This window comes from Nasonia vitripennis, chromosome 3 (assembly GCF_009193385.2).
Source record: "Nasonia vitripennis strain AsymCx chromosome 3, Nvit_psr_1.1, whole genome shotgun sequence".
In the NCBI taxonomy this organism is placed as follows: domain Eukaryota; kingdom Metazoa; phylum Arthropoda; class Insecta; order Hymenoptera; family Pteromalidae; genus Nasonia; species Nasonia vitripennis.
Window position 1 is genome coordinate 13,493,679 of NC_045759.1, and position 27,927 is coordinate 13,521,605.

Sequence of the window (27,927 nt, forward strand, 5' to 3'; positions counted from 1 at the left end):
TTCCGGGAAAGAGTTCTTCCTCTTCGCGTAGTGATCATCGGTTGTTAAATTTATGACTTTTTTGAGTTTTCAATTTGGGTATTAATTGTATTGGTTCGAGTATATGATATAAAGTGCGGCTCGTAAGTATTGTAGAAACATTTGATTAGTTGGAATAAATATTTGCTGATTCATAGCCTGTAAAGAGTATCTTTTTTTATTTTTAAAAACCTTTGGATTTTTAATTTAGGAGAGTTAGCTTCAAAATATATCCCACACCGTCGGACCGGAAGGCTTATATCTTCTGATACAGCAGCATGTCTAGAAGCGTTCAGGCAACCCGGCATCCTGTATGTATTATCACATGCTTCATTAAAGAGATGAACTATAACACAGTGGTAAGTGAACACAAAGGACAACTTGAATCTGGATAACCAATCGAAATCCGCGAAACACAATTCGAGCAGTCCCATTACTGTAACAAACCCTAATCGAATCCTTCCCGATACTCCTCATCACTCCTCGGACCCCATCTTCAAATTCAGTCCCCATCTTCCATCAAGTGATCTTCAATCCAAGCGCCGCCACATCCACAACAAAAACAACACAGGGACAAAATCTCAAGCATCGTCCACAACGCTCGCAGCATCCGCTGCAGCGATTGTGAGGGAGGCCTGTGCCTTCTCGACGATCAATACGCAGCAGCCCCCCGCATACAGCACGTGGCTCTCTCTCTCTCTCTCTCTCTCTCTCTCTCTCTCTCTCTCTCTCTCTCTCTCTTCATCCCCCGGCAGCAGCTGCAGCAGCGTCCCGTCCGCTCGATCTCGCACTTCCAGCCTCGAGTCGCTCTGTGCCACCCCTCGAGGCTTCTCCCGAGCGGATGCTGCGCCAGTAGTAACGCGCCCGCCGTACTCCACACTGCTGCCGCGGATATCAGTCCCGTTTCACGACACACGCGGACATCCCTGGGTCAGTCATTCTGCAAATCGTCCTGGAGCCTTCCTTGGAGCTGATTGAGTCGCGGAGATTTTTTTTCTTTTTCAAGCACAGTATACAGTCCGTGCGAGGATGAAGGGACCCGCCGGTATCTAGGCGTGTTTATATGCGAATGTATAGGATCGAATCCGTATCATGTGCCACGAGTGAAGCAAGTTGAGGTTTCACGAAGGAAAAGGGGGAGAGAAACATCTCGCGGAAAAAGCAACGAAGACGGAATTAACGACCCTGCCTCGCGTGCGCGCGCGCGTATACACGCTCTCGCGTCTTGTGGTGCATTTTTACACGCAGTGACTCCTTCTCCCTTCGCTCTTCGCCCACCCGAAAATCCAGAAATAAAGTCTTTCATCGCGGAGAAATTAAAGTCCAGTCTCTCGAGTCCGTGAAAAGCGCAACGACTACACATCCAGCATCGCGATCGACTGTAGCATTCCAAGGAAGTCTCCATCAATGGGCCACTCCGACCCCCCCCCCCCCCACCCCGTTTACTCTCACCAAAGCGAATAAGCCAGTGTCCAGCGGTAGCATCCCACGCCCTCTCTCCGGCTTCTCGCTCCCCGGCCATTTCCATAATTCTCATCGCGTTCCCCTTTTTGCAGTCTGTGTACACGTCCGAAAGAAGAAGAAGAAGGTGTTGCGTGCCGAGCTCTGCAGGATATCGAGCGCGAGATGAGAATAGCATCGTCCTGAATAGAACCAGTGAAGAGCGAGGGAAGGGATGTCGAGCTGAATCGAGGATGAGCTGAAGCACGGAAATAACGTTTCAGGTGAGTGTGCTCTCGGACTTTTCACTCTCGTGTGTGTGTGTGTGTGTGAGGCTGCTCTATACTATAGTTCTTCTTCAGACACGTCGGAACGTTGTGTGTATCCCGCCGCGAACTCGCGGGAGTAGTCCCGGGAGTTTTCGCTTTTGTCGAGCGCGAACTTTGCCGCCGACGCCGCCTTTCGGAGGGTTGTGTATTGTGCACGCGAGGGTATTATGCTGATGCGACTTGGCTGCCAGGAGATGCTGATGATGACGGTTGGGACAGGGTCGCTTAATTGATGCGCTGCTGTCAATCATGCAGAGTAGATTTTTGACGCTCGCGTACTTGCTGCGTGCTTTAAAAACTGTCCTCGTGTCATAACGGTAGTGAAAAACAATTTGTTATTCGCGCTTTACGATAAACAATATTCGTCTATTTTTAAACGAGCATTCGAATCGATCCCGCGTCGTCATCGCCATGCGGCACCGTAATCACGAACAAGGCATCCCTTTTCACCTTCACCGAGAGATAAACAGGAGCAAAAGAAAAAGTCAGCCAAAGTCAGGGCAAAATAGAACGAAAGCCTCCGCATGCGACGCTTATTAGCGCTGCACGGGCTCGTTAAGCGGCGATTTCGCTAATTTTTAATACAACGTTGCACGTGCTCACAGCTCTCGACCTACGCTTCGTAATAATAATAAAGCTCGACACAACGGAAAAAAGCTGCTGTAATCGCGTTATATACCCTCATCTCGGCGTTGGCAATACATCGCGCGCTTTCGTTTATACACGAGCTGGTCTTTTGGAGAATTGGTTAACGGACTGCGTGAATAAGTAGTGAGAGAGTTTATGCGCGCACACCCCGCTATGATAGCATTTCCGCGAAGTCTCCGTGCTGCGCAATACGTTACGGCGGCAGTTTCGGTGCCTCGGCGGTTGAAATTACCTGGGGAGCTTATTTGGGTGCTAATCGTAAGCTCGTACCCCGCTGCTTTGAATTTAGAGCGATGTGTACGGGATTCAAGGCTTTCGGAGCATGTAATGCTCTCCTTTTTTACAAAGTTCGATGTGAATATTAACTGGTTAAATAATCAATGACAAATACACGCGATATTAACAGTACTTACACAACGAGAATCACGTACGCTGCCAAAGCCCCAACGCAACAGAGGCTGACGTTGATCCTCCCCCTGCATAGAGGATCAAGACTCCCGAAACAGCTTTCCTATCGCACTTTTCCAGCATCAGAGCCGACCCCCCTCGAATCTTCCAAATCGAAGAGAAATCATGCTCGAAAAGCACCCACACATCATCCCCAGACATCAGAGAGAAGAGCAAAATTCAGACGCTCTCTCTCTCTCTCTCTCTCTCTCTCACTGACATAAAAAAGCATAGCCTCTCGCCTAAACTGCGCTCTCTCTCCCTCTCTCTCTCTCTCCCTCTCTCTCTCTCTCCCTCTCTCTCTCTCTCTCTCTCTCTCTCTCTCTCTCTCTCTCTCTCTCTGTAAAAGCCTCGGCGGGCGTTTCCGGGATCTCCCGCTGTAGTTGCGCTTCCGGGCTTACGCTCCACTTTTCAATTCAGAGAGCCGGCTTTAGCGCGCTCTCGATTTATCATACGGCAGGCTGTGCGTATGTATATACGCGCAGCGAGCATTGAAGGGACGTATGTAGGTGTGCTCGCGGAAAAGTTGGCGCTTTCATCATCTACCTTAACAGAGAGCGAGAGAGGAGGCCGTATGTGCTGGGCGCGCGATGCGTCATAAAAGCCGCTGTGTCGAGCACTAGTACAATGGACCGACTAACGTATAGCGCGCGTGTGTATCTCTCTGTGCTTGCAGCGGCCGGAAAATGTAGCGGTTTAATTGAACCAATGAGGAGCGTATGCGCTAGGCTATGCTGGCTTCAATGAGGACGATGGAGAGATTCGCGAGCGTTAATTCGTCTGTGTGACTGTGCTCGATTTCTTGGATTCTTTGATGACGATGATGATTGGGGATCTTTTGTTGGCGAAGTCAGTTGATGATCGGGAGAGTGATTCGTTTTTCTTCGAAATAATGAACTGGCTTTTGCCGGGAATCATATAAATAACAAACGCAACACGAAGCAGAGCTTTTATGCGTTTGATACGTTTTTGCTTTTTCGTCGAGCCCTTCTGCATTTGTTGCATCAAAGCTGGTTTTACGTGTAATGGTTCGCGTTTTCCCTTAAATCGAACGTGCTTTATTTTACGTAAACAATTTCATCCATATGCGTGTAATATTAATCGGAATACGCGCACGAAGCATGACTCATTTTATTTGATATAATAAATGAGAAAGATGTATATTTATCGCAAATGAAATTGCAAAGCGAATTGCAGAGACGAAATAAAACGATCGCGTTGAAGAAAGAAGCAAGAATAATCCGCGGTGCTCTTTTCCGAGGAGCTTTCCAAAGAATATCACGGATTAAGATCTTTCAAATGATACATCAAATGATACGCGCTTCAGTCCGCGCTAAGCGCCTTACTCTTCGCTAGTACTGTGACGGCCCAGACACGCTCCGAGTCAAAGCACCTTTAAAAAAAAAAATAAAGGAAAAAAGCTCTTCGGCTCTTCCTTTCAATCTTCACTCGCGCGGTATTCCAAGCTGCGTCAAAAGATGCACTCACGAATCTTATGGTAAAAATTTCTTGAGAAAATGACTCGCACGAGTCGGACGTTGTGAATTTGTGATTACCTTACAATGCACGGTATGAGAAGCTCTTTCTTATTTCAACTTATTGACGATTTTCGCATAATTAAACTTGAAATCTGCGAGTGATCGATTTCACACCTGCTAAAGAGAATTACGATAGCGTCGCGATATCCTGAATTCATTGTTTTCAACGAGTATATAATCTCCAGTATATCGTTTTTAAAATGATCGCGATCAAGGCTCACAGCTATTTTTGCGACGCCGCGGGCTGAGAGCCGTTGCGAAGACAACTTGAGCTTGCGAGTCAAGCCCAAGTGTTTTTCGAGCTCCTCCGCCGCGACATTAACATAAATATTCATGAGCTCGGGGTATGGAAGCTATGCTGGTGGTGAAAAGCTGCTGGAGGACCGGCTGTTTGCTTGTATGTCTCGACTCTCCCTTGTACACATATGGTTAGAAATATTTTTATTTCAGCGGAACGCACAGTTCGATCTATGAAAAATATCGGTTATCTACGTATATGAGAATGATAAATCGAGGTCAATTGGTAATCTTATCGGTTGAATCGATAAACCGGACTTTTTCACAAGCATGCATCATTAAAAAACAAGAACCAGCGAGAACCATCGTCCAAACGTTTTCAATAATTCAAAGTAGCTCTCGCGTGGGCTAAACACATAAGTCGAGGGAAAACAATCGTTGTACAATTTCGCCGAGGCTTTCGAGCGGGGCTACGGGTCACATAAATTAATTTACGTGCAAATTTCCAGCTGGAAACTGTGCGAGAACGGCCTAGGGACTGCGCGCAAGCGATGTCGCCCAGGCAGCTGCAGCGCCCGGCTTGTTTCACAGTTGCGCATTTCAAAGGGCGATTGTGTGCGGTATGCATCACACATCCGCTGCATAGTTCCAGATATCGTTTATACTGCGTAGCCGCTTTGCCATAAAACCGGGCGCGATATATTTTTCTCGAAATCGACGATCGAGAAGGCCGATAACTGTGCCGTTCGATAAGAATTAAAGGTAAAAATTCAGTATCTAATCTTCTTGACACAAATGTAGATAATACACAATATCTAGGTATATAACGACGTGTTAAAAAGCCGATATTTTACAAAGCATGCGAGTATATAGCAACGCAACAAGGCACCGATCGAATTTAATCAGCGCACCTTACATCATTAGCCTTAATGTAGCGGGCAAATATTTGCGTCAAAGGGACATCAAAACGCGCGGGCCAAAGAGCTAGGGATAGGGCATAAATCCCCCGCATATACACCCCTATCGCTATATATATATATATATATATATATATATATGCCTGCGCCAAGGAGCTTGAGACAGTTGAAGCTCGCTCTGGAATCCCAATATGCGCGAATACGTGTGTGTGTGTGTGTGTGCGCGCGGAACGTTTGCTGCAGCTCTGATGCTTAGGCGAGCTTTTAGCTTTCGAGGAAAAGCTCGAGTTGGAGAATCAACGGACGGGGCCGATCGACGCTGGAATCGTGCGCGGCCGCATGAATAAAACGCGATTCACTCGTGCCCGCTCCCGAGGGAGATGCTTCTTCGCGAAGAGAGAAACGTTGGAGTATTTTTAGCTGAAGAGATTTCGGAAAAAGTGGACCGAATGTTTTTTCTCTTTTAATGGAAAAGCCAGCTTCTATAGCTCGGAATATTCGTTTGTCAAAAAAAGGGACGTGGGACAGGTGTTTTTTTTCTAATCTTTTCGTAGACCTTTTCGATTCGCGTGACGTGCAGGCAGCCCGCTCTATTCTCTAGCAACTCGAATGTAGCGCATACGGTAGATGTGAAAAATTGTCAGCGATTCAATCTTTTATCGTACAGCGCGACGAGATCAAGCGAAATTCTTCGCCACAGTGTATCGATCCGATAATTCCAACGCACGTGGAAACAGCCGACGCAATCCACTCCGAGCTCCAGCCGCGTCGGCATATATATTGTGTAATACCTAATCCCTCGCAACACATTCCAACGGATCCTCTATACACACACACGCGCGCGCGCGCGCACACACATATACAATCAGCGGTAAAGCCAGTAGAGCAGCTCCGGCGTCAACTGCCAGGGCGCGTTCGCGGACTAATAAGCAAAGTTCGCGGCGCATTTCCCGAGTCCCAAAGCTAAACAAATCGCATATCGGCTGACGCGAACGTGCCTAGCCATCAGCTATACATGTATACGTACATAACGCGAATTATGCACACTTGCATAGCAAAATGACGTGTGTTATGTGTGTAATATATGTGCAAATCCAGAAAAAGCCGGACACTTCAGGGGGTCTGAGTGAACAAATTTGAAATTTGAGGGCACACCTACCAGACCAACTTTTTTGGGTTCCTTAGGCCACCCAGAACTCAAAAAACCTTGGGTTCCCAAGATTAAAAAATACCTATTTTTTTGCCAGGCAGTTGAAATTCTCTTATGGGAATTTAACACGGGGAAAATTAACGAAAACCAGGAAAATGCCACTTTTTATCTGAAGGCGCAATTTAAAAATGTGTTTTAATAGAATCGAAGTATTGAAAAAAAGAATTGATTTGAGGGCTGGTGGATTGAAAATGCTTGCCTAGGTCAAAAGTTGTCTAGGCTTGAAAATGACAAAAAGGCACCAATTTCTCGATTTTTCTTATTTTTATAATTCTTATAACTTTTGATCCTCGCAGTCAATTTCGACCATCCGGGACTAAAATTGTAGCTCTTTTCTTTCGCTTTCAAAAATCAGATTAACATTTTTATTTTTCGATCAGCTATATATATGCCCATCAATTATGGCTGTTTTTTATCTTTTTCATTGCCATATATATAGCTGATAAACCAGTAAAATGTTTAATCTAAATTTTGAAAGTGATGGTCGAAATTGACTGCTGGGCTCAAAAGTCATAAGGATTTCCAAAAAAAAGAAAAATCGCGGATTTTCGTAATAAATACAAGTATTCGTGATTTTTCGCTATTTTCAAGCCTAGACAACTTTTTCCCTGGGCAACCATTTTTAACTCAGCAGCCCTCAATTTGAAGCGCTCTTCTGATACTTCGATCCTAGTAATACACATTTTTGGATTGCACCTTCATACACTGGGTGGGTAAAGTTGAGTCGTGGCTTGTTTTCGATAATTTTCCCCGTGTTAACTTCCCATAAGAGAATTTCAACTACCCCGCAAAAAATAGGTATTTTTTAATCTTGGGAACCCAAGGTTTTTTGAGTTCTGGGTGGCCTAAGGAACCCAAAAAAGTTGGTGTGGTAGGTGTGCCCTCAAATTTAAAATTTGTTCACTCAGACCCCCTGGAGTGTCAGTTTTTTGTTTGGATTTGCACATGTACTTACATTGCCGCAGACTCCGGGACTATTAATATCCGCGGTACGGCATATACGTGCGCGAGTCCCTTGCGGAAGCTGCGAGAAATCGATCGATCGATGCGTGGACTCTATAGCGGCTTTGCCAAGGCCTGTATAATCCTGCTGGGCGTGCATCGTCGCATTATTAATCTCATCATCGTCAGCAATTGGCTCTGCTGAGGCCGGCTTGCTCAGACCTTGTCTGATGCGCGGTGTATATTACGGCCGAGAACTTAAACGAGGTCTTTGTAACGTCTGGATATAAATGAAGGGCAGTTTGTGTCTTAGCTGCAAAGGCTTGAGCTTCGTCGGAAAATCTTGTGAAATTCGTAAGAACGTTTATAAATGAGAAGTTCAATAACGTTGAATTAGCAAATCACTCGACTGCAGGATTATACTGATTGCAAGCAGTCGTTTATGCGGATCGAATTCGTTAATCATAAAACCGCTTCAAGCATTCATCCATCGAAGCACTTGTACAAGAACCGGCTGTCCGAACCGTCTGCGATCGATTTCTCCTCGATGACGAAGACAGCTAAATAATAATCAACCTTTAACTCATTCCAGAGCCTCATGAAATCTCCCCATACTCATCAGCGTGAATAACTAATCCTCGAGTATAGCCGAGTCGTAGCTTTGAACCACGTTTGCATCGATCCTCCAACCGAGAGTAGCAGTTCTATTCCGGCAAATGTCACGCGGACCTCATCTTCCGACCCGTTCATTACCGCGGCGATATTACGAAGCGAATCTTGGCTCGTACACTTGCCAGCGTAAATTTAAAGGAGAACCTCAGAGGCGTTCGCGCCTCAGGCCATCGACCCCGGAATACTCTTAAACCTTCGATCCGTCGTCTCTCCGCATCGGCTACTGTGTATATATAATATAAAAGCGACGAGGCGAGGCCTATGTATATGAAATATGAAAAAGCCCACGTACGAGCAGTCCGTGAAAAATCTCGCACCGTGTACGTATATACGTGTGCGGGACTAAATAAAGAATAACGGCGCTGCGGTGCAGGCAAAGGGGCGCGATCTTTCCGAGGCATCTCAAAGTTCGCCGGCGGTCACGACCCGAATAGCCGATATCTGGGTCACTTTTGAATTTTAATCTCGTAGCCAACCGACCGTATCTCTCTCTCTCTCTCTCTCTCTCTCTCTCGAGCTTCTCCCGCTCTGCAATTTCGAATTATTGAGTTCGAAGCGCTGCAGTCGGCTGAGTCCAATAAGGCTCTTTTAATACAGACGAGCGAATACTATATTCGCCTTGATGGAATCTGTGTATACGTATATATACACGTAGCGCGGGTTGTGGGTGTGAAAGCTCGTATGATCGTCCGATAGGTAGCAAAGATAAATAATCGCCCTATGTAAATCGACGCTGTAATGAACTTTGGAGTTGAATCTGTTTTATTCGCGAGTGAGCGCGTTATACGAGGCTTTGAATGGCGAATCAAAGCAGTTTCAAACTCGAGAGTTTCGAACACGGTTATATGCGCACGGAAAAAGCTCCGCGAACTTAAAATTACATCGCGCGCATTAACGAGGTGCATCGACGAGTGCCTCTATTTTTTCACGCAAAAACGAGGAATAGCGCTTCTGTCGTTTCACATAAACCGTGAATTTCCCCACAAGCCTCTATAGAATCCAATTCACCGACAAAAGCCGCACCGATAGTAGCTATATAACGATGACTTTCTCCCAATACGTAAAATCCGAACGATAAAAAAAGCAGCTCGAGAATTGCGTAACAATCAAATCAGCGCACATGAAAGCCCATATCACGTCCGCCGACCTTGCGTCGTAAAAAGCTTCTCTCTCTCACGGCTTCGCGAACCGAAAGCATCATCTGCTGCAACGATGTTTGCTCCTCATAATTGGCACTACCGATCGCGCTCTTTCCCTCCTCCGCGTGTTTGACTATTCGAAATCGACGCTGTAAAGCATCAGCAGCAGCGGCAGTGAAAAAAGCCCGCTGGATTTCGGCCGAGAGCAAATTTGAGTAAAAAATTGAGCCGGAACTTTCGAGAGAGCGCGAGCTCTGCCTGATTGCTAATTAGCAACTCTGTTGCAGTCTGCTGTGTACCGGGTTGGATTGCATTGATAAAATGGAAATTGCGGTCGCCGCTGTATAGCGCGGCGTTAATGCTGATTCCGCTGATAAGAGGTCGGGCGTTGGGAATTGGGAGGGTTGCCTTTTTTTTATTTTATTTTGCTCGGGAGTTTCCGATGGTAACCTCGTTTTTCTTTTTTGACGATTTGTGTTTATATTTGTTGCACTTAGCTCCTTGATAAATATTCATCGCGGCGTTAAAGAGTTGGCTTGGCAAAGCGCCTCGGTCTAAAAAAGAAGTCGCAGATAAAAGGAAGACGTACTACTAAGCAAACAAGTCAGAGAGAGAGAGAGAGAGAGAGAGAGAGAGACAGAGCTGCGGCACAGCTAATAAAGCACTGCTTTGTCTCCACCCCCGCTACATCAGTGGCACGTATCGAGATAATACGGAAGCGTTTAGAGGAGCGTATAACGTACGTAGTATATAGCAGAACAGCATCAGAGAGACATCGAGGCAGTGGCGTTTCCGTCGCGCCCCGGGCGACGTTTCGATCGTTATACGCCGCCCGCGTTTCCCTTTCTCCTCACTGTACAGTCCGTTGTATTCTTCGCAAAGGCGCGCTTCCTTCGCTCGACTTTTTTTCCCTTTGCGAGTAGCATCGTAGCCAAGGATTATTTATCGGTTAACTCTTGACTCGCTTTTTTTAATTGATTTTAATTGACTGTGGATATAGAGCTCGACTATACGTCTTTGAAATATTTATAGTTCGAGCTCGATTGGCGAGCGGTCCGTTTCGGCTGTTTGCACAAAGAGAAGAGCGACCGGGGGAATATCTTTCATAGTATATTGGATATCGGAGATATATTCGGGAAAATCTGCTGAAAGGCTGCGCGAATTCGATTACATTGATGGCGATCCGAAAGCGATTGAATTCAACGACCGATTCGAAATGCTATCCCTCTGCACAAAGGATATATTACTGAATGAAAAGCCTCGCAATTATAATGAACGTAGCTGCTTTTGATTCGCAGAAAACAATCGTTGCAAATAATAACGTTTATAAATACAATATTCCATAAGCAGATCGCAGCGCGGCGTCTTTTCAAACTATAAAGCACAAAACCTCGGCTGACCATCGGAATCGCGTGATTTCCACTCGAGTAACCCTCATATACAGCCTTATATTTCTTCTCCTTTTTGTCGCGCGAGCGACGCGCAACAAAAATTAAATTACAGTACCCTTCCCGCGCTCGCGCGTCTTTTTCCGAGAGTCGCACGAGAGAATGCCTCTCTCGCTTCTTTTTGCGCAAGGGTTTATTGTTTCTCAAGCGAGTATGACGAATGGCGGCGCGAACGAGTTCACGCGCGCGCGAGAATATAAGAGAGAGAGAGAGAGAGAGAGAGAGAGAGAGAGAGAGAGAGAGGCGCGGGGGAAGAAATTTCGCGCTGAGGCGTAGAGAGCCGAGAGGAGCTATTTTTCACGGCGAAAATTACTGCTGGAAGAGTTATGGAGCTGCTGCTGTTTTGTGTGGTTATTGCTTCGTTTTTTAATCCGATATCGCTGTCTTCTTTTTTCCTCGTCGATACAGGGTGTTTATTAGGATGGCTGAAAGGTGCAGCTCCGCGGGGGTGATTTATTTAGAATTACAGGATTGCCACTATCTTCTGAGAAGTCGATAATCCTCTCAAAAACTCATCCCCTCGATTGCTATCTCCTGATCCATCCTTTTCCCTCGGCGCCTCTAATCCCACGAAAGAAAACTCGAGTCTATCACTGAAAACTTGTAACCCGCTCTCGGCTCCGTCTATAGGTATAAAACCTCAAAGATACCGGTCCGCAGAGCTGAGCCAACACCCGCGCAGTTCCATCCCCCCGTCCAGACTTTGCTCGACCTCGTTAAGTTTCGCGCGCCGGAGCCACTCCACTCGCAGCGATAGCTGTGTAGGTGTGGCTGTGCGCCTATGTATGCGTGTATATCTGTACATACTATGCAGGGATTATATACAGACTTCGTACGCGCGCTACGCATTTCATCTTTTATGCCGGCGAGGCTCGAAAACTTCAGGCGTTTAATTGAGGCTGGAAAATTGCCGGCGATGAGAGCTTTTTCTCGTATACACGCGCGCGATTATCGAGAATGACTATAGCAACGGCGCGTGTGTGTACGTACAGAGAGCCGAACGATATTCTGACGAAGCGAAAAATTTCAGAAGCTTCATACGACCGACGAGCCGTGAAATCTCTTATAGGGCGAATCGAACGAAAAAAAATTTTTATACAGCCGCTAGCACACCTCGAAGGATCGCTGAGCTCAGCGCGCGCGGGCGCTCGAAACTTTTTTACGAGCGGAAAATTTTTTCGGATTTCTCGCGCTGAAACGCCAGCGAGTTTTAATACAGAGCGACCATAGCGCTGGTTGTAAAAATAAATATTAAAAAAAAAATTTTAATCGAGAGAAACATCCTTGAAATTATATAGGGAGCTTGCGAGGAATTTTGCTCGAAATTGTTTAAGCGCTTTGACCCTTTACGTCACGCGCGCGGGTCCGCGCGGGAAAATTGAATCGCTTTGAGCTTACTCTCTGCTGTCTCCGTAGCTCAAAGCGCAGAAAAATGTCTGCGTATAAAAGCTGTGCTCGCGTCTGCGCCGAAAGTTTTGACGAAAACTTGCGCTCGCTTGCAGGGAATCGTCGCTATAAAGTTGAACTTTTACTTTCGGCGGAGGAAAGACACTTCGAATATACTTCGGGGATATAGGAAGCTTCCGCGCGATGAAAATCTAATATGCAGTTTTGAATATTTATTCGTGGATTAAGGAGGGCAGAGATGCGAAAACATAATTTTGGGTTTTTGTGTGTTATACGAGTGCTGCATGTGTACGGATAGCGTTCTTTGTCATAGTATATATAAGACATGGTGAGAGATTAAAATGCTCACGCGCGCAGTGAAGCAATTTATCTCTCAACCACGCTGCATAGGTAGAACAGCTGCGTGTTGCGATCGTCGGATATACTCGCTTGCTCGTCTTCGCCACAACCTTGGCGACACGTGATCGATGATGATCTTTCGATCGTCTCTTCTGGGTCAGTCCAGACCCACCACGCCGCACTCACTCCCAGCACAGATATTCCGAGACCTCATCAGCAATCGCTAAGAAGTTATTATCATTCATAGAGTATGCACCATCATTATCGACTGGCACCTCATAAACAGCGCAGGCAGTGATATTATCCTTCTATAAAAGCGTTACGACGACGTTATTTGATAATCACATCGGAATATAACGCGCATTTCTCGCAACTCAGCGAATAAAAATAAAACGCTCGTGAAATTTCGAAAAAGGATCCTCGCCAAGGCCACTCATCTCCGCTCTCTCATAATTCTCGGAAACCAAATCCCTTCTCTTCGACTCTCCTATACACCGCGCTATACTCTGATAGGAGAGAGAGAGGGAGAGAGAGAGAGAGAGAGAGAGAGAGAGAGAGAGAGAGAGAGAGAGAGCAGCTTATATTGACGTAATTGATATATACCCAAATAATAATGTGACATGCGTGCGTGTGATTTCAGGTCTGGCGTCGCCGGGACGACCGGAAAAGAAAGCATGGGGCTGTACGTGCCAGGAGCAGCCGCACTGGCCGGGCTCTATGGGACGGTCCTCGCAGTGGGCATATGGGCCGCCACGACGAGGCGTAGGAGGCCAGTCGGAGGAGGCGGGGGAGGAGGAGGAGCTGCGGGACAGCAGAGCCACATGATACTGGCCAATCGTAACGTTGGACTCGTTCTCGGCATCTTCTCGCTCGTAGGTAAGGATCTCGAAAGAATTTCGGCTATTTTTCTCTACCTTTAAAATTCAATTGTATACAGCGACATAGCAATCCGCAAATGCAGCAGTTATTCAGTAAACACCTTTGGCAACAGGCTCTTTAATCTCAATCGCGGCGCCGGCAAAGGTCCCCATTATCAGACAATAACCCCGGGCAAATGAGCGAAAATCTCTCTCGCCCGCGAGCATCGCATCATCAAGCATTCTGCATCCACACACACACACACACACACACGCACGCACACACACACGCACACACACACACACAACGCGCGGCAACAAGCCCCGCGGCCACTAAACTTCTCTCCCTCACTCCCTTGGAAGAAGTACAGAACCGCGGCGCTGCACGCTCCGGGATTTCGTCAACTCCGTTCCCGCGACTCGCATTCCGTATCACGCGCTTAGCTCTCTCTCTCTCTCTCTCTCTCTCTCTCTCTCTCTCTCTCTCTCTCTCTCTCTCTCTCTCTCTTTCTCTCTCTCTCTCCGCAATCCCTTTCTCTAACTTCATCCTCGTAATAAAGCGAGCGAGCGAGTTTATTACCACTGCTCAGCTCTTGCCCGCCGACTTTTCGTTATAAGAACGCGAGAGGAGGAGGAGAAGAAGAAGAAAAAAGGTGAGCTCTCCACTCTCTGACCGGCCGCAGAACTAAGTCCTTGGCATGTACCTATATCTGTATATCTCTACGACTCGCGACTCGAGTATATAGTGCCGAGGCCTAGGCCAGAAGTGGCTCTCGCGGCTTTGTGCGCGCGGCCGTATTCGCCGCGGCGAGACGAACAATACCTGTGCGCCCGCGGCGAGAGAAGGACAGGCATACATTAGCAGAGAGAGAGAGAGAGAGAGAGAGAGAGAGAGAGAGAGAGAGAGAGAGAGAGAGAGAGAGAGAGAGAGAGAGAGAGGAAGAGAGAGGGAATCACCCGAAGCGAACAGCGAAGCTCGATTCGGCTTAATTAGCGGAGCCAGCGCGCGAGAGAGCGGCTCACTCCTCTGCTCTCTTTTAATTATGAGGAGGGGAGAGGAAAAAGAAACAGCCAGAGAGTGAAAGAGTATAGTCGAGCCGCCGCGCCAAGTTAACGACCGACGCGCGCTAGATGAAAAATGCCGCGCGAGAGAGCCGTCGCTGCTGCCGACTCGCCGGGGAATCGACGTTTTTTCATCGTTATATGTTTAATTAAAATTTATCGCGATTTTTAAGAGGAAAGAACAAATGCCGCGAGGGAGTTTCTGCGGGGGGTCGAGAGCTGTTTCGCCCGCGCGAAGTGGAATGGTCGTTCCTCGTGGGTTCTTACTTGATCAAGCGTTAACGTTAACTTATGCGCATAACGCCGATTTCATCCTCTGGTTGGCTCAAACTTCAACTCCGAGTTTGATAAAATCGTCACCTTCTCCCGGAAAACAGCCGCGCGCAAAAGATCTTAAAGCCTCCCGGGAAAACTCCTCTTCCGCTGGCACATCCAACACCTCTTGGTACTTAAGAAACTCACCGCAGTCAAATTAAACGCCGACGATGTACATGAACGTGTAACGTCTTTTCAAGATGCGCCTATATATGCATGTATGCGCGCACATCTGCCACTCGCCGGGGAATTATTCGCGTATGTGTGTGTAATAGGCGGCCGGATGGAAAAGTTAACGAATGGATACGGAGCCTTGTTTCGCCGGAGCCCGGATTAACGCGCGAGAGACGTTTCATTACGACGAGAGCTACATGCATTTCGGGATTTCGGTTGTAATGTATAGAGTGGGGGATTTTCATAATTAACCTCGGGCTTCACTTCGCAATCCGGCGGCGTAATGATTCGTTTTATAGGCTTATTGTAAGAGACTTGAAACAAGCGCGTCTGACCAGTGTGACGGTGCTGACATGTGCAGCTCCGCCTGACGACGCAGTCATAAGAATCTGCCTCGTCTCCTTTGCACTCAATACCAGATATGACTATAACTCACTTGGAAAACAATTTCTCGAAAAGTCAGTGTAAATTATGCAAAGCAAAAACAATATATCGCACTACTGCCAGTGAAATGTAAAATGAAAATCGTCTAACTATGTAGCAGTGAATCCGCGTTTTGCAAAGCTTTATATTATCTTCTGGCACACATGCGTAGACGCGTATGTGTATACCAGGATATATTTCACAGCCGTTGAACAATGTGCTAGAAAATCTCTCGGCTCCCTGCAGCTGTTCATTCATTAAGAGCGTCCTACTAAATATAAACTTTCCGATGCTCGCTCAATGAAAAGCTCTCGAGCTTTTTACTGCACATAAACGCGCGTATATCAATTTCGCTATATACGCTCGCTTAATAGTAGCGCGACGAGTTTCTATAATAAAAAAGCGTCCCGTATAATACAAATTCATCGCATTATTTATACATTTGCTTACAATAACGGGATACGTCGCGTCGACACAGTAAAATTAGATCACGAGGCAGCCTTACGCAGCTCATACGCTGCAGTAATATCGTATAAAAGAGAATTTCGAACAAAACGCGCGTTCAATACACGCACAGCCGCGCGTATATAATAGAGCCGGAGAAAAGCTCCGGAGCGAGCGGTAACACATTTCGCGAGATAGTTATCAGCCATTAGCTTAATGAACGCGCGTTTCAATACGATCCAGAGAAGTAGGATAGAAGCGTGTATACGACTCAAGCGCGGCATGGTTGCAGGCTTGGAAATATGCGATCCGAAAAGTATGGGTGATGCTGACGTCGAGTGTACAAAGCGACAAAGGGGTGAAATCGAATGAATATGCATGTGCCGTGGAACTTTTCTTACGATTATACGGATAAACAGTCGGGTTGTTTAAGCGTCAAGCACAAGAGTATATTTACGGTTTGATCTCTCCGCAAGTCTCTGGCCATCGATAGATTTATATGAAAATATAAATATAGCGCTCATCGTTATACCAGTATATTCACGCCTCCAAATTCAATCGATTTTTCGTCATTAACAGCGTGAACGACTGTATATACAGCTATATGTGTATACAGATCGCTGGTATTGGTGCGGTTTTACGAGTTTTTGGTTTACGATCGCGTCCGGGAAATATTTTAGCACTGCGGCTGCGGGATAATTCAGTGGCATGAGTTTGCGTGCGCGGGCTTCGCGGTTCCGTAAATTACGATCAGAAAATGGAAACGTCCCTCTACACTCGGCTCGTCGACGTCTATTCAAGGCTGGCTTTTTGCATGGGCGAAAAGAGAGGGAAGTAATAATTGGATGATACCGAAGACGAAATATGATCATTTTGTCCGAACGATCGACAATGGAATGTCTCGATTCTTCCCAAAGACAATAATGTGCGGCTGCAGTCGCACCAATACGCCCCGATAATTATAAATCCCCCATTGTCGAAACAAAATTAACTGTATAATATAATCGTTTCTCTCCTCCATTCCAGCAACCTGCGTCGGCGACACCTTCGTCAACGGGACCGCAGACGCGATGTACCGCAAGGGCCTGGCCTGGTGCCAGGTGCCCATCGGCTACGGCCTCAGCCTCCTCTTCGGTAAGCCCAGCCCCGACGATAGATAGCAGCAAACACAAGAAAGCCAGCGCAGCTGCGCATGCGAATGTTCGCGCGCGCATTTTTCTCCCGATCCGTGGTACAGCTCGAGAAATTCGCTGAATCCGCCTCACCCGCACTTGCGAGAGATAAGGCCGAGATTTGTCGCGAGAAACGGCTAGCTGAAAGTAAAATAATAGATTTTATAAAAGTCAAATAATAGATTTGTTTGCTGGTTTATTCATCGAATTAGCTCGAGATCCGGCGTCGGTAAGTTTGGCCGTCGGGTCTTGGTTGTAAACGAGTTATCTCGGGATCACGCGGTTACGAGCATCCCCCGCGCGCGCACGAATCGAGTTATGAACATTTGTGTAACGAGCTGACGTATATAACTGTGTACAGGCGCGCTGCTGTTCGCCAAACCGATGAGGAAGGCCGAGTACGTGACGATGCTCGACCCGTTCCAGCAGCACTACGGGGCCCGAGTTGGCGGGCTGATGTTCCTGCCGGCGCTGTGCGGAGATCTGTTCTGGTGCGCGGCACTGCTCAGGGCGCTGGGCGCCTCGATCAGCCTCGTCGCCGGGGTGGATCCTAGTCTGGGAATCTGCGCTACCGCCATGCTCGCGGCCATGTGAGTTTTATATATGGATACTCTTACAGCAGCGAGTTCGATGGAATTTCGCCTTTTTCCATTAAAAGCCGCGAAGTCGATTTATTCTCGTTGTATGAAACTGATCTGTCGAATAATTCTCCATCTCGTCATATTATCAGCACATGCTGCACATAGAGACGCTCGTCGCATACGGGTCGCTCTCATTAAATTTAATAGGCACTGCACAGGACAAAAGCAATCAGGAGTCATCGGAGTATTTCCTCATATCGGACCTGTCCGAAACAAGGTCTAAACTCGCTCGGAAGTGTACGGTTATGTGCTAGATTGAACGTCGATACATTGTCACCGCGTCGCGTATACACTGCACACCGAGTATATAACCAGCGTTAATACACACGCGAGGTAAAATCAGGCTCTATATTGGAACCGAATTGATTGATCATCGTAAAATCGCTCGCTGATATTACTCCTGTTCCGTATTGTTCTATACCTATAGGTATAAATAAATCGACTCTCGACCCGAAGTTTCTTCAAGACTTTAAAGGGACACACTTCGTTACATCTTCTGTTTGCCGAACGTTTCGCTCGGAAGAAAAGCACAACAGCGCGACGCGACTCGCTCGCGAGAAAGTTTTTGTTTCCGTCGACGGATCTTTGAGCTCCGCGATCACGTACACCCGGGGAGAGTCTTTCGGAAATACAGAGGCCGGCTGGCGCGTTTACCTCGATTGCAGGGTTTCAACTTGAGATTGACAAAAAAAAAAATAATAAATATCGGTCTTATAAATAAATATACGAACGTCGAACGAACACAGCGCGCCGTTAAGGGGCCGCGCAAAACCGCGCACGAGGCAATAAAGAGCGTATGCTGATTTCCCCAATATAACTCGGGGAAAAACACAAATATTCGCTGCAAGAAGAAACAGCGGCAGAAAGAAAAAGAAAAATCCTGTCCGCTCTTGTGCACACAGCTACACGGTATCGGGAGGCTTGAGCTCGGTCGTCTGGACGGACGCAGTGCAGCTCGTTTGCATAGCAATCGGCCTGGCGATATCGGCCCCTTACGCCGCCCTTCACCCGGCAGTTTCGTTCGAGAAGAGCTTAATGTCCAAGGACTGGCTGGGCGACATCAGGAACGACGATCTCGGCGAGTGGCTCGACGCCATGCTGCTCGCCATTTTCGGCGGCATACCCTGGCAGGTAAAGTATTCCGCTCTTTAGCATAATCCTTTCCTGTACGTCGAAGGGGACGAATGCGCTCAGTGGATTGCAAAGTCGTACATGTATGGGAGGGCAGAACGAGGAGGAGCTTTGTTGGCAGCTGGAATCGAAGCTTCTTTTTTATCGCCGACAGGGCTACTTCCAGCGCATTCTGAGCATAAAGAGCGCCTCGTTCGCGAGGACGCTGTCGATAGCCTCGATGTTCGGCTGCCTGGCGCTGGCTGTGCCGACGGCGATGATCGGCATCGTAGCCAGAGCGACGGATCTCTCGCTCGTCGAGCCCTACAACAAGACCGTATGGCTGGACAACAGCAACGCCGTGTTGCCGCTCGTGCTGCGGTACCTCACGCCGCAGTGGGTTTCGTTCGCTGGTGAGTGGAGATGTATGAGGATGTACGATGGCGTGTGTTTTTCAATTTTACGCATGGAATTCGATGATTTCAACAGGCCTCGGGGCTATCTCGGCCGGTGTCATGGCGTCGGCCGACTCGAGCATCCTTGCCATCAGCTCCATGTTCTCGAGGAACGTTTACAAGCTGACCATCAGGCCAAAGGTAGGCTATCTTTACGCTACACGTGCGATTTGTGTGTTATCCGTTGTAACGTTCTAATATTATAGTCCTTGTATAACCTTTGGCTGTACAGTTTTTCTCAATCCTTTTTTGTAAAGTATACTCGGAGCAGAGCGAAAGGTTGACCGGATGAATCGTTAGATATACATAATACGCATGCCATATAGATTAAGGAGTTGTCTTGTGTCGTTTCAACAACATTCTTTCTTTTAATCTTAGGCTACTGAAAGAGAGTTGGATTGGATTCTTCGGATTTCAGTCGCGATAGTTTCTTTTCTTTCCGCAGCAATTGCTCTTAGTGTTAGCAGTGTTTACTATTTAGCGTAAGTAATCCACGAGAATATCATATATAGTCCTAATAGCCCCTCACGTATTTGTCGAAGCATCATTATTCGCAAAGATGAGTAGTATGCTTTTGCACTTTCGTCGTTCCGGCATAGTCGCATTAGTCGAAAATTTCGCTACACTCGTCAAGTAAAAAAACAAAAATCCAACGTTATAATCTTCTCCTTCCAGCTATCTGTGCTCCGACCTCGTCTACGTGGTGCTGTTCCCCCAGCTTCTCTCTGTGATCCACTGGCCTTCCCTGGTCGACTCCTACGGCTGCCTCGCCGGCTACGTCGTCGCCATCGTCGTTCGGATTTCCGGTAACGATCGATCGATACGACAGGCCCCGATATATCATATTATCACATAAATAAATAATTCATCGGCATCTATACGTGTATAATTGCAGGAGGCGAAAAGAGCCTGGGCATACCGGTGCTGGTGGAGTACCCGTTCTACGACTACCGCACCCACACCCAGAAGTTTCCGTTTCGGAGCGCGGCGATGTTATCGGCCATCTTCGCCCAGCTTATCGTCAGCTTTTTCACGCGCAATCTCCTCGGGGACGGCTACTTTCCGCGCTGCTGCGACGTGCTCAACGTCTACGCGCCCGGCAACGCCAAGAACGCCAACGGAGTCGTGCAGAGCAGCTCCGGTGCCGCCCTACTCGACTGCGCCATGAATGTGAGCACGTCATCGTTCATACCCCACCTACACTTTTTTCAACGCCAAATCGCCTTTTTTTCTTCGTCTCGTCTTCGCGCGCTCGGCGAAAGAGAAATAGGCGAGTTTTCGACTCTCGTTTTGTTCTTACTTTTGAATCGATTCGCCGCTTTTCGCGGGTTATCGATTTCGCTTGATACGCCTGCAGGGAAATCAGCCCATAGCGTCAGGCGATGGGAGAAAATTATTCCGAAAATTGCACGCCTCGGCGAAACTGGACATCATTACGGCGAACCCTTTGGGTGGAAAGTAAGCGAGCCGTGAAATTTAATAGCCCAGAAAGAGTGATAGACTATATACCGTTACACAAAAAGCTGCTTGAAAATTAATTCAAAACTTCAACACGTGTCACGCATTTTTAAAACAAAATAACAAACTTTTCCACAGGACGCATCCCCAGGTCATCTCTCGGACGCTCCGACCCTTTCGAGCAGCCGAACGGACTACGACGCGAGCAGCACCGACACCCAGCTCCAGCAGAGTCAGTCGCAGACGCGCTACGAGACAATCAGCGTTTTGTACGAATCGAAGCCACCTCCGGGTTCCGCAGTGCACAAGGCTAATCAGAGCCTTCAGGGCCTGCACAGTTTACGCGAGTCCATGAGTCCCAAGTCGCAGACGGCGACTGTGACGGGTCGACCGAATCAACTGCATCATCCGTCGATGATAGGCAGTCCCGTAGCACCGGGACAGATTTTGGGAGTGAAGAACCTCAGCGTGACACCCGCCCACATGGCCGACCACATGGGACCACAACCGCCCAGGATCATGAGCCCGTCCACGCCGTCAGGGGTTGGGACTACGAGCTTTGGTAAGTGGGCTATGGATTTTTGCTTTCATCATTTTAAAGCTGCGTGCAAAAGAATTTAACGGATAAAATGAAGTTTGAAAAATTTGATCAAATTCACTGACTTGATTTTATACAAACTTATGTAAAATTGTGTATAGCAAAGGCTACTGGCTATTTTCACATTGGAAACTATTTTTCGCTATACAATTTATTCGAAACTTCTTTTTTGCATTACACAATAGAAAGCTAACAAATGCGAAATTTTCTTTCATAGGCACACCGTACGCCAAGGTACCAACGACAATCATCACCAACGGAAGGCTCGAGGGCGAAAAAGTCGGCGGCGATCGCAGTAACATGGAGTTGAATCTTAATCTTACCGATGGCACTGGCATTGTCAAGAAAAATATCAAAGGCGTTAAATTGATAGGAATGGAGGGAGGTACTCTGAGACGACCGTCCCTGCAGGTGAATATTTTAGCATGTAATATCGAAATCAGTGAATAGAACTTACTTTTGACTCAACGTTGCTGCGTAGTTCTCTTAACTGACGCATACTACGAGGAAAGGAAATTATTTTGTGGCTTATTCATATCGTTTGCTGCGATTTAACGTTTGTCCTTTCAAGCAAGAAGAAATTTTTTTCAATCTTCGATTTAACTCTATTTTTAACTCTCATATCACTGACGAATATTCACTAATGCATTCACAAAACATCACATACTACGCGCAAAATTATTATTGGTTGTCACATTACGATTTTTATGCAAAAATTCAAATAAAATTATCCGCTACACTCTCTAAACTAATACTTTAGTATAAAATAAAATATGTAAAACGATTCACGAGCACTTTTGATTCTTAAATTCATTCTGCTATTATATTATACCCTCGCAACGAATGCGAGTTCTCGTCGACTACTGAGTCGATTACGTGTTCTTTCGCGGTTTCGCTCTGTAAGCAGTTCTACAGTTTCTCTGCAGATTCGTATCGCATTTCACTTGCAACAATACTGCGCATGGCCAGAAATATTCATAAAGCCAAATAACAAATACTTAACGCACGTTCGTAGGGTGGTCGTGCCTAAAATAAGATATTTGCTGCATAATACAATTACAGTTTGCATCAGCTGATCGTTGCCTTAGTTTTATAATTTTTAAACATCATACGGATGTTCAGTCCACTTTTATCAATTAATAATCCGAATAGTTCAAAAATTAACTTTTCTCTTGACACAGGGCACGTTTTCTCCGACCCCATCGGTGGAATTGGTGAACATTTTCGACAGGCGGCAAAGCAGCGGCTCATATGGACCAAGCTCCTTATCACCGATTCCTGGCGTCGAGGCCTGCAAGACTCACGGTACCGCCGTAGTAGGTCAAGCCGGAAACGAGCACTGCAGGATAAAACGTGGAATCGTCAGGCATCACAGGTGACTTGATGAATTAGTTAATTTTCAAAGCAATTGTTTAAAATTCCACTTTAAAAGCAAATATTTTATTATCTTATGGAGCCAATTTTCAGCATACAAAACTTCTAACAATCAGTACTTAATATATTTTTAAACAACTGAGACCCAACAAATCTACGGTATAATCCTTTGAACCTACTTTTACCTCATTTTTGACACTCGCCATCCTGTTCCCAGCTTCAATGACACAGGCGACCGGGCCCTAACGACGCTGGCTCGTCAGCCGAACTACCCGTCGATGCCTCTGCGCAACGACGACTGCCGCATGACTCTGCGCAAGGACAACGGCACCTGCGCCAATCACCAGCAGCAACAGCAACAGCAAAAGAAGACCTGCGGCAATCAGATCAATCGCTACTCCTCGGAGGAGACTGGCCTCAGGCCCGAAGATGCTGCGACTAGGCTCACGACTCTGCGCAGGGACAAGAGTTGCAAAGCTGCCCATCACGGCACCATGAGTCGATACTCAAGCTCGATGGACGAGAAAGGAGGACTCATGGGTCATCTACTGGTCAGTCCCACATACAGCATGTACAACTCGGCGGTCAAGAGCTGCAACTACTTCGTTGCCGACGACGAGGCGGTCAGCCGATTCTAAGATTACATTTTATTTGGAGGAGTTTGAGGTTTGAATTTTTTGAACTTTCCGTTTTGTATTAGGCAAACAATAAGGATGATAACTATTAGTACTTTACGTTTTTGATGTGGGATATCGTTCGAAATTAGCACGTCCGTCAATGTCTTTTTGAATTGTGTGTATAAAAATGTTGCAATATCAGTGCCTGCTTTAAATACTCATAATTTATGGAAAATGAGGTCTCTATCGTATTTCGTCTGCGTTTGATTATTTTTAGCCTGTAAGCTTCTCTGTATAAGGTATAAAACCAATTTTTCTACCTTAACTCGATGATCTCAATTGTACTTTTTATATAATTATTTTCGTGATATAATTATAGTCGTTATATATACTGTATATTATAAATGCAGTTTGCAATACTCAGTCCAATGCAATTTTATTAAAGCTATAACGAAGTTACATTCAGTTATGATTGTGTGTATATACAAATTATCGTTTATTTTTAACTCTTTCCTAATATATAAGTATGCTAAAATTTTGGTTTGAAAAATGACGTGAACAAGAATAAACAAAATCTTTGGACTATACGTCTGCATAAAAAGATTTATGTAAATATATTATTATTGAAGTATTAGCTAGATTAACATTTGGACGACTAATTTTCACGTTGATGATCTCAATAAATAATAATGTAAACGTAATGACACTGATCATAAAATTGTAACTTACGACTTGCATTAACGAAATAAAAAAAAATTACAAAGAGTGAGATGGTATGCAAAGTAATATATAGCATGTGACCTAATGCGTTGTGTCTAACAATAGGGAAACGTCCGACAATGTGCAAATTCACGATAATCCGACAAAAAAAAACATATTTTTGCACCGACATAGCTAATTAGCAGCGTAGTTTATAGAACTGTATACATATGAGAAACCAAGAGATCAGACTTGATAAATGTAAAACTTTTAAACTTTGTAATCGATTCATTAAAAAATTAAAAATAACCCCGTGCAATGAATACACGCGGCAATAAACTTATACTACTAAAATTCTCATAAAATTTATTAAAATAATAATAAATTATTAAATAAAAAGACATTTTTTAAAGAAACTATATAAAAAATATTTACATCTTAATTTTGATAATAAAATGTACAATTTTAATATAAAATATAACAATTTGACTTGTGGTAAAAGTCTGCTCTCTTGAAGGCATTGAATAATCGTGGTAACAAATATAATTATCAGACAAATTTTGCGCTAAAGTGTTGAACTGCGCGATTCGTTCGTACTCGATGTTAATGTAATTAATATATTTATAAGTATTTAGCGTAGTATTATTAAATGTATATGTAAAAGTTTGTAAGCACCGTAAAAGTCCCGTTTCGATCCTATACGCGATCATCTTTTCTACGAAATTTCTATGCCGTATTATACTTTTTCTGTGTATTTATATATTATATACACCACGAAGTTTGCTTTGTAATCTTTTGTAAAAACCTGAATGCGCTTTTCTATCCTCAAAATTTTAATGTTTCTTAAAATATTTAGCAAGGTATGCGTCATAGAGGATATATCCTAAAAATGAAATTCGATTCATATCATTGAAGCAATATTAAAATATACTATGACAATTTTTTATCTTCTAAACGTTTTTATATGAATTTTTTTTCAGGAGTAATGAAACCAATTTTGGAACTCAATTGAATGGACAAAGTGTTTGCGTGAACTGTAACTATTTATACGTTTTACTAATCATTATTGTGCATGACGCGTTGATTCGTGTTCAAACGAAGTGTACTATCAGAAATGAAAGCCCATCTTAACTACTTGATTGAACCAAATATTTTTACTTTAAAACTATGAGTATTTTTCAAATAAAGTTCATACATTTTTATACCCTCGTGTTTTTCTATATCTCGCATTTGTATTAGCGTCCAGTTATATTGATTGAAAAAGACGCAATTTTTTCTGTACTTTTGTATAAAAATGAAAAGATTAAAACAAAACAAATTAAAATCTACATCTTATGCCTGTTACCAGTATTATGGATATATTATAAGAATGCGACGTCGAATAAAATGTTCTGTCGCTTGCGTATCGACGCAATACTGCATTACGTATGATCTAATTGTGTAATGAGAAAGCGCGTTTATTTTAATGAATCTATCAGTTTTATTTGTATGACTTGAGTGTGTAACGTCCTTTTATGCAATTTTGACAAAGAACGTTTCAATTTTAAGCAATAGAACAGCACAATTGTAATTGTAAGTGTAAACTCGTCACTTGATAAAAGTTTTAAATGAGCGTGGACCCGAGTAAATTTGATGACTGATATAAAATAAAATTTATCTTTGAACTATCATATTTTTCAGCGCTTTTTCAATATTGTAAAATAACGTATTAGGTAATGCACTTCTCACAAAAATAAAGAAATACACACACTTCGATCTATTACATAGTATCTATAAAGTGACATTATATATCCCGGTTGAGTGATTGTTTTAAAAAGTGCCTCGAACTTTCGACAAAAATATAATATGGAAAAACAAAATCGAGTCTTCGAAAAAGTGACACTTCACGTATACATATGCACACTCAGCAGGCACTGCTTTCTTGCGCAAAATTATGTATAAATATTCTACAAGTTACCAGAATAATAACTAAGTAAAAGTAACGATGAACGTAGCGATTATTAAAGAAAAATATACATATATACATAAAATCACATACATACATTCCGATCGTATATAAATAAAATACCTATATTTAAATCCGACACGCAGTAGAGGCGTCAAAGTATGTATGAGTTTCCTTTCCGGAACGATATCGCTGCAACGCGACATCGTCAAACGTGAATCACGTGCCAAAGCATAGAACTTAATAATTTAGTATGTAGGGTAATGCTCAGCTCTTATTCTCAAAAAACCATAATGGCATAAGGGAATTTGATAATTCTGCGCATTACCGAGCGAAATAAGTGCTGCGAACCGCTTCACTTTATCTTGGGGTACCTGAAGCAAAATTATGGGGGATAATTTTTTGTATCCTTTTTCAAAGTTAGCATATGTGTTAATAATTCCGTTTTTAATACTATAGAACTTATTCATTTACATTAGAAAATAAAGTTTTACAACAATTCGATAAATTAATTAACAAAACTGCAATTAAGTTAGCAACTACCCCAATAACACCATAGATGTAATTTTATGGCAACATGATGTAAATCTGTTTTACAACAATTCGATAAATTAATTAACAAAACTGCAATTAAGTTAGCAACTACCCCAATAACACCATAGATGTGATGTTTTGTAACTGTCCAGTGAACAAAAACGGACGCAGATTGACATCAAGTTGCTATCAAATTGCACACTGTGTTATTGGGGTATGGGAAATGCTGACTAAAATACATACGATGTAAAAATGTACTTCTCAACACTGATCCTAAGTATTTTAATTTTGCTTTAGGTCCATTCTTTATTGTGAATTAGAACTAGAATAACAATGATTAAGGAATGTAATAATAATAATAATAAAACAAATAATAATGATAATAAACATAATAATAAGTCATTAGGTCTAAGTGTGTAAGTTGTTCGATTTAATGACTATGAAACTATCCACTGCGACTTTTAGGTTGTAGCGTAAATATATTCGTTTTCTTAAATGAATTTTTTTCTAGACTTGTTTTTTTTTTTAACTTTATCCTTGTTGAATCACTATGTGTACTTATTTGCGTTACCGTTTATTATAACATTTCGAATTTATCGATTACTCTGTTCGATAAAATGATTATTAAATATTATTGCTGCTACTAACATCATTAATGCTACCCAGATGTTTTGTACAACCGTGACTGTAAAAAATATAATTAATCGATATAGAAACTCAAATAAAATTTTCTAGTCCAGTACTATCTATCTCATTTACACCTAAAATACCTTTAGTTTTTATAATCCAAGTTTTTGATTGATTAAAAAATTAATGAGAAAATAATCAGAGATGCTTTATCATGGCATGGCTGTAGTGCACATAAATAAATAAACATTAAATTATCAGTGGCACGATTTATAACATTATATATTTTTATAATATAAGTGTATTTACAAAAAATTTGTTGTGGTTATAGCAAACTATAATAATAATAGTTGTACAATGGTGACTTACAGGTATTTAAAAATAAATACAATCTTTAAAAATGTAGAAAAAGTGTTTAACGTTTATTGTAATGACTTACTGTCACGTAATGCGAAATTACATCAATAAATGATAATTTATTCACGCTAATTATGTGGTTCAATGGAAAGCATGCATTTAAATTCTAAGGTTCATAAAGTAAACGTAACTAATAAGCTAGCTAGAAAATAAATTATAATTACTATTTTATATATATATATATATATATATATATATATATATATATATCATACACAGCGAATCTGCATATAATATCGCAACAATGTTTAATGAGGAAAATCGCATTTTAAAT

General features: G+C 44.0%; 1 protein-coding gene across 1 annotated transcript; it reads left to right on the forward strand.

Moving 5' to 3' along the window:
- Window positions 1-816: 816 nt before the first annotated feature.
- Window positions 817-27,351, forward strand: LOC100116561 (high-affinity choline transporter 1). The gene is made up of 15 exons (XM_001600970.5): window positions 817-948; window positions 1,575-1,742; window positions 13,372-13,607; window positions 17,033-17,140; window positions 17,540-17,768; window positions 18,722-18,950; window positions 19,105-19,342; window positions 19,419-19,525; window positions 19,763-19,866; window positions 20,060-20,190; window positions 20,280-20,554; window positions 20,981-21,404; window positions 21,658-21,851; window positions 22,622-22,815; window positions 23,032-27,351. Exons 3-15 carry the CDS (start codon window positions 13,406-13,408, stop codon window positions 23,450-23,452), a joined length of 2,856 nt encoding a protein of 951 aa, XP_001601020.3. The 5' UTR covers window positions 817-948; window positions 1,575-1,742; window positions 13,372-13,405; the 3' UTR covers window positions 23,453-27,351.
- Window positions 27,352-27,927: the final 576 nt, after the last annotated feature.